At 38.3% G+C, this 13,246-nt stretch overlaps 1 protein-coding gene across 8 annotated transcripts in view; it reads right to left on the bottom strand.

Annotated features, from left to right (window-relative positions):
• The window catches only part of prom1a (prominin 1a), an 89,743-nt gene extending 80,812 nt beyond the window's left edge, over nt 1-8,931 (bottom strand). For all 8 annotated transcript variants that reach the window (XM_055224804.1, XM_055224800.1, XM_055224802.1 and 5 more), the window contains exon 1: nt 8,413-8,931. In XM_055224804.1, the coding sequence (XP_055080779.1) occupies nt 8,413-8,650 (238 nt within the window). In that variant the 5' untranslated portion in view covers nt 8,651-8,931. The remainder of the gene's footprint in view (nt 1-8,412) is intronic.
• Nucleotides 8,932-13,246: the final 4,315 nt, after the last annotated feature.

The following is a 13,246-nucleotide window of genomic DNA, read 5'->3' as shown; positions in this document are numbered from 1 at the left end:
CCCCTGTCTGTAGCAGTTGACATAATGTGTTGACAGAAAATAAAGCATTTTTAGCGCTGTTTTCCATTAGCATTTTACGCTAATAGGTAGACAAGATAGCTTTCTACTTGTGAACTCAACATTGGGGATTAAGTATTGGTTGGTTGATTTCTAAAATGAGATAGTATATGCCTTATTTTCTGGACTATAAATTGCACTTTTTTTTCATACTTTGGCCAGGGGTGCGACTTGTACTCAGATGTGTCTTTATGTGAAACTATTCAAATATATAATTTCACATATTCGTTATTGTCACACAACAACGTGAGGGCACTCTAGGCTTGTGTACCAGTATCTACTACTCCTCTAATGATAGCCAGAGGAAACAGCGCTTCATGTACCTCCGAAGCAGGCGGAGTCTTTCAGAAGCAATATCAATGATGAAGAATTCAATGGATTTAGTGATTTGGAGTGAGATCAAGAGTAAACTTGTTAGCTTGTTTTTTATGCTTTAGGTATCTGATTAACTGTTAATATCTTGTTAACTTGCCAGACACGTATTCAGTTCGCTGTCTATGCTTCATGTAGATGAATTAATATAAATGTGTTATGTTAGCGTGCTGTACTGCTATTCAGCCTGTTGCTCTCCATTTTATTGTTATTATTATAACTTGCATTTAAAGTATGTTTTTGGTCTCAGATTAAAAAAAACCAAAAAAACAACAACACATGGCTATACAGTAAACTAAACGACTTATAGTCCAGTGTGATTTATAGTCCAGAAAATGCTCATGTTAATGTTCATTTGTATACAAGACATTTTTTATAAAATGCTGGATTATATGCTATAAAGAAATTGCTTATACTCTCTTTTTTGCACTTTTAGTGTAAAGACAAGTTGGTATGAGGTAAACCTAACAACACTTAACATATACCTTTTCATCAAGGAACCACTCAACCATTCACACACACATCACCCGTGTACCCAGACACCTGGGTTGAGGGGAGTTAAGTGTCTTGCCCAAGGACACAATGACCACATTCGTCTGTGGGAGCTGGAATCGCACTGCCAACCTGTGGGTTGACTGCTCTATCAATGATGTTTATGTTAAGAGCGGGAATCAAACTGCCAACCTTCAAATCAGTTTACAGAAACTCTACCAACTGAGCTACTGTCAAGCCTGATTCAAAGATTTTTACTTAAAGACGGGGTATTATGCAAAATTAACTTTGTGTAGGTTAGCGGTACGAGCCTGTCCAAGACTCAGCCCACAAGCATAGGTCACCTATGTTCCCACAACGCAAATTTCCATAAATATACGAACAAGATATAAAACAATACACTACAACTTCACAAACTTGATGCAATGTGCACAAATTGGAGTATTAACTAGAGACAATGATAATTATGTTGCGATAGCACTCAAAAGGGGAGTGACTTAGTGTGGGGACTGTCAAAAACAGTGATCTATACATGTCATGTGTTAGCAATTAAACCCCATAGAAGTGTGACACCACGCAAACTAATACAAACTGTATTTATGTGTCAATTTTAAGAAACTGTTTTTATTGTGTTTTCGTGATTTGTTTATCTAATGATTGTGTATGGAAGCAGCTAGCTACTATGAAATTTCCATCAGGATTAATAAAGTTGTATCTGTCTATCCATCCATCTATCTAAAATAGTTCAAGCTACTCTAATCAAGCAGTGAATGTATTTTTGTAGTACTTGTAGTACTTGTACTGTGCAGTTAGCAGAGCAGAAGCTGTACATATACCAGACGAGTGTAGACGGAATGTGAATACTTCTGGTCCAGCGGGCAGGAACTGGAGCTGATGTCAGAACACTGCAAGAGGCTGTGGTTAGCCAAGCACGCTAACATTTAGAATACAACAGCTTTAATAACAGTGATGTGTAGCTCTTGTTCTCAACATTGTATATAATTTTGAGCTATAACTTTTACATGCAATTCCCATAGTAATACATTATTTAGAACTAATTTAAATCTACTATTATATCTTTTGAATGGAAAAAAGGCAAAGTTCTCGATTTACCAGTTCTCAATCTACCCTCCTCTATGGTCTTGAGCTTTGGTTACAAGTAGCTAAAATTAGTTTCCCCAACCGGGTGGCCAGGCATTCCCTTAGAGATAGGGGCTTAGTTACACGGGTGGAGCTTGGGGTAGAGCTGCTGCTCCCCCACGTCAAGAGGAGCCAGCTGAGGTGGTTTGGGCATCTGTTCCAGAAGCCTCCTGGACGCCTCCTGAGGAGCTGTTCCGGGCACGTCCCACCAGGAAGAAGGCCCTGGAAATTGCTGAAGGTACTATTTCCATCGGCCCCCTGATAGGTCCCCCCACAAGAGCTGGACAAAGTGTGTGCAGAAAGGCCAAGACCATTAACAGTTAATCAGATACTCTACGCTAACATAGCATATCGACACGAGAGTTCTTTTCACTGATGTTTACTGTGGTCTTACTTCTTCATCACAGTTCACCCTGTACAATTAGCAAACATATAAAATATAACGTAAGCTCTGGCTCATATTACATATACACACAAAATTGCAGAAGACTGCATGGAAAGTATACATACCACTTTGGCCTGCTAGTAAACAAACCGGTGAACCAAAAACTTCATATTTTACTTTTCAATTGTTTCTTAAATAGAACTACCGGGTTAGTGTAAAAAGGCTGAACCGGAAAACAAAGTAATTTTCACAACTTTCAACTAGACCTATGATAAACTAAACATTACCACATTGTTCCAAATGAAAAATTATCACCTTTATGGTCTTAAAAATGAAAGGGGAAATAAATAAGGGGAAATTAAATATGAAATATACAAAAGAAAACAAGTCAAATAAATTTTCGTATAGGTATTACAAACATACTAGCACCACCCAGTGGTCAAACAAGTGAACTGTAACATGTATAATCAACTGTTACATAACCCATATTTATTCAACTACATGAAGCATAACGAATTGAATACGTGTCTGGTATGTTAACGGAAGATATTAACAGCCATACTTGTACACGAGCCTAGAGTGCCCTCGCTCAGTTGTCAGTGTGACAATAACGAAAACGTGAAATTATATATTTTTAATAATTTCACACATAAGTCGCATCTGAGTAAAGGTCACACCCCTGGCCAAACTATGAAAAAAGTGTAACTTATAGTCCGAAAAATACAGTAGTTAATGTGCTTACATCTCTGGGTGCATATACTGTCTAACTGTATAAATATACTGCAGCTGGTTGAGTGGGAGACAGTGACGGACACTTTGGTTGTTCATATAGTACCACCCCCTGACAGCAGAGTGTGTCATCTTTGTCAAACTATAAAGACACCACACAATAGAGTTCTCAAGTTATAATTACAGATGTCATAGAAATAAATGTCATTGTCGGGTTTGATGGGATTAATAATAGGGAATTGGATGGACAGATGTGACAAAAATTAAATAATATTTTCAAATGGAATATTTAATGTAATATTTTATACTGCTGAATAATTTAACACCACAATTCTTTCTTTCTATACAAATCCAAGTGACATCATTGTTAGAGAAATCCAATGCTGTACTGACAGCTCTCACTGCTCAGTACAGCACAGAAATAAAATTTCTCTAACAATTATATTAGAATTTTTAGTTTTTATTATAATTTTTGCTCATTTTTGTTATTTAATGATTGGAGGAAAAAAAAAAACAAAAAAAACAACATAGTGCACTTTTTGCTAAATTTGTAATATTCCAACCAAAATTGCCAAGGGTTTTATGCTCAAAGTTTGAAAGCATCCTGGTTAGTAAGTGATCTATCTATTCACTTTTGAGATGATCAATTGTATCTAAAAGCATGAATCAGTTAATTCTAATTCTTAGAAAGGGGAACTTCATTTCGTTAGAAGTCTTTTAATTACCAGGTAGACCTATGTTATTCACTGATGAGGTTACCCAGTGGGACCTGTGTGTCTCATCATATGGGTCCCTCCAGAAACGTTTCCTCATTAGTCAGTTCCTCTTCTCCTGGGACCACACCTACAGATGCTCCAGGACACAACACTCAAATGACAGAAAATTTTCAAGTATCAGTTGTCACGGAATCCAAGCTTCTTAGCAACTGTCCCTCGAGGTGTGTGTCCCAAACTATCCCATCACTCCATTACAATCTCGTGAGTCAGCACTGCTATGGCTGGATAACACAGTAGCCTACCATCTCACAGACGATTTAATCCAACTGGGTTTTGTAATAAATAACAAAGGTTGGGTTAATAAAAAAGAATCACAAAGTAATGTTTATTACTACTAGAAATACTGTCCCAAATTCTAATTGACTGGCTGAGCTGGTCCTGATGTATTCTCAAACTTCATCACTAGGATGCCATCTACATTACTTCTGGTAAAACAAATGGTAAAACAAAGTTGCGGTGTACAGTTTTGTGTAATGCTTTTGTATATTTATGGAGAATTGTTGTGTGGGAGCATGGATGACTGAGGCTTGTGGGCTGAGCATTGAACAGAATCTTACAGCTAACCATAAGGAGGGTCTGTTTAGTAAATTGAAATAGAAAATCCCCTCTTTCCCACAAAAAAACAAAAAGCGTGTTCTCCAGTCCCAAACACAAATGGGACCGTATCATCTGAAAAGCACCTGGCTCTACAGAACTCAAAGTGAATGTTCTGTTCTTAAGTTGTTACATTAGTCTTTGCTCTTGAGTGAAGGACGTACTGAGCACTAAAAGCACAGAGGAAAACACTTCAAATGATTTACTCGCAAGGACAAACACTTTTATACAACCGTTTTGCTCATCCCAGAAACAGTAACCAAAGCAACAGCATCACTGGAAAGCGTCCTCTATTTAAACCAATGAAATAATTTTCTCTTCAAAAAAAAAAAGAAAAAAAGGTTACTAAAACAAAAAGTGGCATTTGAACTGGGGTCCATTTGAACTCAAAACTACAATATGTGAGCATGAGCACCAAAATAAGACACAATAGGACTGTAGGCATTTAGTCTTTTAGTGGATTAATTCATCAGCTAATCTTTTTGGTTAGAAGGAAAAGTGAGTGAGTTAGCTGAAGATTTGGTATTTTTGGTATTTATATGTTAAAATGCAGATTAAACACATGGTTAAATAAGAAAGTCAGGAGTAAACTTGCTGCATAATAATCCTCAATTTCACAATTTTGTAATTTTTCAAAATCTTGATTAATTGTTGTTTCCTAGTACATTTTTCTGCATAAATAGTTGTATTTGCTTGAACTCCCGTGCAGTCCAATACACACCAACTAATCAGCTAATCGATCAGCAGAACATGTCTTTGGTCAACAGCCCTAAGCACAACTGCCCATCTTACTCAATTCTTGTCAATTTGTGTTCTATATGACACCCTTCTTAAATTGAGCAGACAAAGCATTGAATTTGTGCTGCAAGATTAATCACAACTGAATCCAAATTTGAATGAATGGCAAAATTAGCAAATCGCAAAGGCTGCAATTTTTTTAGTATCATTGTTTTCTCCACAAACAACAAAATATTGTGTCATATTCTGCATGAAAACAGCAAACCCTGTAGTTTAGCTCTGTACAAACTGAAATGTGATTCTTGTATTAGTTTGTCAGTTCATATTTCAGTAATTTGGTCAATACTGGATGCGTTTTAAAATGTTATTCAAACATAAATCGCAAGTCTAATCTAGATCGTGCAACCCTACTATGAATAAACGTTGCTGACAAGTTGCTGATGAACCCAAAATTAATAGTGAAATCCCTAAAGCGCTGAACCAAAGATGACGAACAGTGGACCCGACACATGGCCACGATGTTATTTCCACTCGGATTCCCATTTCTCTCAATGGACAGTGGATTACAAGCAAGCACTGGTGACAAACTAGAACTTTAAAGGGCCAACAACATATGGAGCAAAGGATTATGGGATTAGGTCATTAACAAGGTGACTCGCAGCACGGCTAATCTGCAAAATGTCCCTATTGAAAACAGATATGCTAAATGCTAATTTTGGACATTGGAAGTTGACTGGTTAATGTTGAAATGGGATTTGTGGAAGTAAAGGCCTTCATTGCTACATACTGAAACTGGAGTAAGAAATCCAATGTGAAGTGTTGCCTGTCACAATAACATTTTTGTTTTTTTTAAGCACGATGTATTGCTACCACAGATTGTGTAAAGAAGTGGACTAAGGGAGTGTGACATCACCCATAGTGTTCGGCTCCAGTCTAATGAAGCTCATGGAGGCTAGCGTTCATGTGGCGATGGAATTCTGCGAGTATGACCAAAAGCCAATCCGGAGTGAGGCTGTTGAAAGTAACACCCCTTCCCGCCCATACCACTGGTTTAGCAGGGAGCAGGCGCTTAGCAACGCTGTCAATCAAACCTGTTGCTAATGCTAGTGGGAGCGACCTCGGGGAAAGAAGGTGCCTGATTTGCCTCTTATCAAAATCAATCAAAATCAGGTTCATATCTGGATTTACGGACACAATATCAAAATAAAAATACCAGGATCATGTAGTGTGAGTTAATACGAACATTATTGAAACGTTTTTCAATAGAGAGTGAAATGAAGCCAGAGCTGGAAAAGCGCCCATGCCCAGTTCCTATTTGTGATGCAGCGTCTAGCAGGTTAGCCATGTCTATTTATATGTACATAATATTATGAATGCGACAGGGAAATATTGCGATTAACGATAATACTAAAACTACTTCATGCTATTGACACAAAGCAAGATAATGCCTTCATCATCATCATTAAAAGGCATGAGCTGCAACATATATATGCGACACAAAGAACTAATAACACCTCTCAAATCTTACCTTCTTACATAAGAAAATAGCAAAAATCTCCTCACTCTTGCAAATAGTACGCATGATATATATTAGCTCCAAAATATATCATATATATTGTGGAACATTCCAAACAATGCCATGAAGACAAGCAGGTGTACCCTCCACCTTAAAAGTTACTTAAGGACAACGACAAATTTAGTACCACAATTCTGATTTTGGTGCGTAATTATTGTAAGTAAATAGCTGACACACCTCTGAAGCTTCGGGTCAATTGCGTGCCTTTTGCAGCCCAAATATATATTGTTCCAGCTTTCATATATAGAAGTTGACATAGTAATTACCTTGACAGGCCTAGTGAAGTGTCTAGCACCATGCTCAGATGAGGTTAGAACTGTCAACCCTCTGGCTAATCTAGCTACCTAACTCACTGCACCATTGTTAGGTGTGACCATGCATTAGTAGTCAATCCAACAGAAAATACAGCGCTGATAGTAGCAGAGTCAACCTCCTAAACAAGATTTTGACAAAATGTTCATATTTCCTAATTTTACCTTTTGAGGTGTCTTGGCAGCTAGCAGGGTACATAACGGACAGTAGACAGTTGCAGAGTTACTAATTACACAATGTCCTAAGTACCAACTGTAAAATATTGCAGCTTGCAGTTTATGGGTGACATTCTGTAGACTTTTTACCATTCAAAAGACAGACATTTTTATTTTTAATTTTGCCATGGCAACAGTCCAATTCTTCATCACTGTGCAACCGGTGGATAGTGTAGTCTGGTAATGCCAAATCTGGTAAAGTCTGCACCCCAGGTCTTGTTAATCACACAGAGGATTCTTACTAAAGGGGTTCAGACTACTAGCTTTATAGAATCACAATGAAGCAGCGGTTTTAAAATTGCTTCTATAGAAAAATTGGCAATTTGATGCAGTGTAAATGAGTATTAATCCACATATGCCTGCTTTTATATGCACAGCCCGTGTTGTACTTAACAGTGATTGAACAATATACAAACTGCACAATATGCTGATACCATGGGGACTAATTAAAGATGTCCTACGTAACAATATCTGGTGGGGTCTGCCTCCTGCTTGTCGCAATGGAGATGTTATTGCTTTTTCCTGAAATGTTCCCAAGTGTCTATCTCCATGGAGACAAGCTAACGACGCCACTTGACCAAGTTCCAAGCCAGATCTGTGGAGAGGCAATCCCGCTTACTGCCAGAATGCATGTTTTTGACATCTGTAACTGGATAAATGCAAGAGATAAGTGTAATGGCATATTGTGGAACATTCCAAACAATGCCCTGGAGACAAGCAGGTGTACCCTCCTCCATCTTAAAAGTTACTTACTTAAGGCAAACAACAAATTTAGCACCACAATTTTGATTTTGGTGCGTAATTATTGTACGTAAACAGTTGCAGCCTATGTTAGTTACGTTAATTAATCTTGACAGGACGCACAGCCACAGTTGGTTAGTGGCACACCTCTAAAGCTTCAGGTCAAGTGCGCGCTATTTGGAGCCAACTAGGTTAGTCCAATCAAACCACAACGTCCACAAACACATTCACTAAAACCTACAGTAATTATCACACCAAAATATCTTATAAATTATAAAATTATACCGTGTGGAAACGGGTTGGGCTGTACCACGTGTAGAAAAGCGTGTACGAGCTGAAACAGAATCCCGATTGGTCCCGGTTCGTAATGTGCCAGAGTCTCGTAAACTCCCGCGGGCACGTAGCCGAAATCCAACTTTTCCGGCGGGGGAAGTCTCCGTGAGTCCGTCTCCGATTCCAGCTCCCCGCGAACCGCCAGTCCACACAGCACAACCATCACAGCAAGCCTCCGCATCGTGTCCATGTCGCTCCACCCGTGCGTAAAAGTGCACTCCGAACAATTACGCTTAGCTTGGATTTAGAAATTATGCGTAAAATCAATGTCGTGATGTGAAGTCCCGTTAGCAGCTCCTTACGTGGTGCTGCCCGAGGAGACCCCCGCTTTGAGCATCGTTTCTCCCGTGCTCAGAGCCTCCCAAAGCGGGCTGTTGTGATGAGGACTCTCGGTGTTCGCTCCACGTCGCTGTTCGGTCCCATGTAGGTTGGATGTAGTGGCTGAGTGCACTTGCCTTCTCTTCACTCCAGTAGCGTCTCTAGCGACTGTTGTGTGTGGACCACGGGAGCGCGCAGCGTCACTGTAGTGAGCCGTGAGCGCGCTTAGAGAGGTGGAATGGCGCCACCTGCTGGACACTGCGCAGATAGATACTGTCATTATAAACCGTAAATGAGTTTTATTTGTTTGTTATTTGTCAAACACGTTTTTAACAGCTTAAGGTTAATTTGCATATCTCAAAAACATGGGTAGTAGTAATAACGATTCCATTATAATGATAATTTAATTAATTTTGGATGACAAATCACAGTTAATTGAAGCCACTAGATGTAGGCCTCACTTCTTAGCTAAAAATAGACTGAAATAAAGCATGCTATGTTGCTTAGGTTATCTATGTTTTTCATTTTGTTGTGTTTCTTGTACTGAAAATTGTGTGTCCTTACCGTGAGCGAGCTTACTAAAGCTTTAAGCTGGTCTTTGCTTTAAAACTAGGAAATTACAATTTACAAATGTGTCCCTTCAGTGTTTTTATTTTACTGTAATAGTTCCATTTATAACTAAACCAGAAGTGAGTTAGTCTCTGCTTTATAGGACATGTTAAGTGTAATAGTAGATAGGCTGTGTTGATTTTAATCAGTGGTGGAAGAAGTACTCAATTTTGTTACTTGAGTAAAAGTAAAGGTAGAAAGTAAAAGTATTTTGCAATTTTTTTGTGGTTGTACAAGGCTTCAAATGTAATGATTTTGATAGCTGTTTCTAGCTGTTTTTATTTCTATATTTTTGTTTGCTCAAATTATGAACATGTTCAAAATAAACCTCCCAGACTTTTCAGCAGCTCTCAAACAGTAATAAAAAAATACTTTTACTTTTCAGTCCAGGTAAAAAGTGAAATGGAGTAGAAAGTACAGACACCTGCTCTCAAATGTAGTGAAGTAAAAGTAAAAAACGTATCCACTTTAAAATGTACTTAAGAAATAGACTGATACCTAAAATGTGTAATTAAGTACAGTATATTATTGTACTACTTTTTCTTCATTATGTTCAACCTCTGATTTTAATGACTACTGCTCTTGTCTACTCCACTTAACTGACTATACTGTTAGACCATCATCCACAAACCACTGAGCATATCCATACTTACTAAACCCAGAGGTGCCCCTTTAAATAACAGGCAAATAATAACCTATTAGCCATTGCTTATTAAATATAACATATGCTCTTTACACTTTTCACTTCCCAATAAGTTCCAACCCCACCATTACCCGACAACAGGTGATGCGCTCTCCCCGTGACCTTTGACCTCCATTTAGACCTGAGGACATACCTAAGCTGCGTCGCAAATGGCGCGCTCTGATTGGCCAAACGGTGGTCACGACGGCGTTGCTCTCCCTTCTCTCACTGTGTGTACAAAGAGACTGTTGTGTGTCGTGTGGTATGGAGCAGATGGGGGGCTCCAACTCTTTCTACACAGGGGCCCTTTATGTGGGGGCCTTTGATCAGTGGGAGTACAGGACCTGTGCCGTGGAGTCTGACCCGCTCGGATGGGGACGGGCATGATGGTGGTCTGGATTATTACAGAGGGAGGAAGCTAAATGTCATTGCACAAAGTATGCGGCTCAAAATGGTGGTTTCTTTCATGTTATTGCTCATACAGGGCAGAATGGACTAGTTTTGATTAGCTGTGGGTGGTTTTGATGCTCTGTACTGTGCACATCTTCTTGTCTCCATGGAGATGTTCTGCAATATAGTATTACACTTGATCGATCTTGCATGTATTTAATTACTGATGTTTCTATTGCTGAGAAACATATATTCTTACTGTATGCAGGTTCACCTCTCCTCAAATCTGACCTGTAACATGACCTGAAGCTTAATGTGGTACTGTGGAACATTCCAGGCAAAGCAACTACATCCCCATGGAGTTAAGAGGAGACAGACCCCTCACCAGAAAAGTTACACATTGAACATTTGAGAGATAAAAAACAAAAAAACAAAAAATTCTCACATTTTTAATAGCTGATCAGAATCTATTTCAAACTTGTGTCAATAATTGTGACATTAATTCAACTTTTGCATATCCAATATCAGAATAAAATTACTTGAACTCATTATAAATGCTGTGTGCGTTCATGTGCTTTGGATGAGATGCACTCTGTACTGTGTCTGTATGTGATTCAATATTTTGAGCAGAAACTATTGCTTACAGGAGTTATCCCAAACTCATTTCTCCGACTTGAGCAAACAATTTGGTTTCATATTTACAATTTCTCTATCACCACATGAAAGCGGCATTAGGTTTAAACTGTTCAGCACAGCAGGTATGATAACACTCACATTCAAATGGGCTTTTACTCCTGTTATCAGCTCTGATTTTGGTATTTTTAATATCTTGCAAAATTTAACATTTCTTAACCACCCTACTCTTCTCCTGTTCCCATGTGGGCCCTAACTCAGCGCTTGGTAACCCCGGATCCATCCAGCAGACCGGCCTTGGTAAAAGTGCCTCAGTGCTGCTCGGGCTGTCTTCACTGTCTATGTCTGGAGCATAAGCCGATTATGGGTCTAAGAATGTGTGGATATTCTGAGCACACTTCTCTGGGACAGGACAGGTCAAAGCAGCAGTCTAAAGGATTATCAGTACTCCCTATACCACAATGTCATTTAACCCAGTCTACAATACCACATGGGACAACCTGTCAGGGGAGAGTGAGAGTGAATGCTTTTCTTGTTCAGTAGTTGCTGACCTAGCTGGAGGATTGGATTACTAGAAATGGTTAAAGTGCATACTGTATGACAGGTTAGACTGCTCATTTCAGATTTTTTTTTTCTTTTTCAGTTCTCAGTGAAGTATATTGTTTTACTTCCTAGTTAAACATGGGCAGCAGATATGGCATAAATCAGGACTAAATCAGGACTAAACCAGGACTGAACCAAAAGTAAACCTGGACTTAACCTCATGGTATGACCAGTGTAAAGTAGGCGTTTTTATATATTCAATATATTAAATATAATTCATATTATTTCTATATGTAAAAATTAGATATACAGTAGTCCCTCGTTTATCGCAGGGGTTACGTTCTAAAAATAACCCGCAAAAGGCGAAATCCACGAAGTAGTCACGTTTATTTTTTACAATTCATATATATATATATTTTAAGGCTGTAAAACCCGTCACCACATACTTTATGCACTTTTCTCAGACAGGCATTAACATTTTCTCAAGTTTAAACACTCTCAAAGTTCAAACCTTCATAGGCGCCTTTGTCGGTGCAGAACGTTTCATCGTCATTGTGGGTTTTGTCGAGGATAAAACTTGCAAACATACAGCACTTCAGAGTCACACTGCGATCCAACATTTATGTAAATTTGGCTGAACACATTGTGTACTGTACAGGAGACACGGCACGGAGGAGATTGATGGACAATGGTCTACAGTCCCTTAGCCAATCAGGACGCAGAACACAATGCACATTCTAAAAAAAAAAATCTGTGAAACAGCGAGGCCGCGAAAGGTGAACCATGATATAGTGAGAGACAACTGTATACACACACATATACATAAAACCTACAACCTTCTTACTGTGAGGAATGCTAACTGTGCCACCAAGTTTGTTGTCAAGTAGTACTAGGTAGGACTATTTTTTTTTAAATAACAGATGGAAATAATTCATGAAGAATGCACAAAAAAAAGGCAAACCAACTTTAATTAATCCAAATAAACAAATATACAATATAAGAGTCATTAAATACAAAGTAAACCAGGCAAACAGAAAGTAGGCAGTGTGTGAGAACAGTAGAGCAACACTGCTACGACCCCGTAAAAGCAAAAAGTGCATGAAACTAGGACCACACAATATATACCACTCAAGGCTCCAAAAACAGAACCGCCGCTTATACCACAACTGGAATGCAACCAGAAATGCAAATATACATCTTATTAATGACCAATGTAAAATAAATAATTTGATTTTAAATATTGTTCAAACCTGTACCATTATATTGAATTAATTTATGTGTTAATAAACCTTTGCAAAAAAAAAAAAAAAAGAAAAAAAAGAAAAACTCTATATACATTTTTTCAATCAACTGTTACTACAATCATTAAATTCTACAAATCTATTACATCCCAAATGTGCTTTTTTTTTAAAAACTCTAGATTTATTGGCATATATCTTTTTTTTTTCTCTCAGAACATTGTCCACTGTTGACCTCAAATGCCCTAATGCGGTACATGCTTACTAAATACTCTACTGTATTGAGTTTAGTAAACAGAAATAAACAGAAAACAAAACATTTGGCAATTTAGCATCAATGACCATAATGATTTTGGCATTGCAAAGTGCTATT

This window comes from Periophthalmus magnuspinnatus, chromosome 10, assembly GCF_009829125.3.
Source record: "Periophthalmus magnuspinnatus isolate fPerMag1 chromosome 10, fPerMag1.2.pri, whole genome shotgun sequence".
Classification (NCBI taxonomy): Eukaryota; Metazoa; Chordata; class Actinopteri; order Gobiiformes; family Gobiidae; genus Periophthalmus; species Periophthalmus magnuspinnatus.
This window is presented reverse-complemented; position numbering and strand designations above follow the sequence as displayed.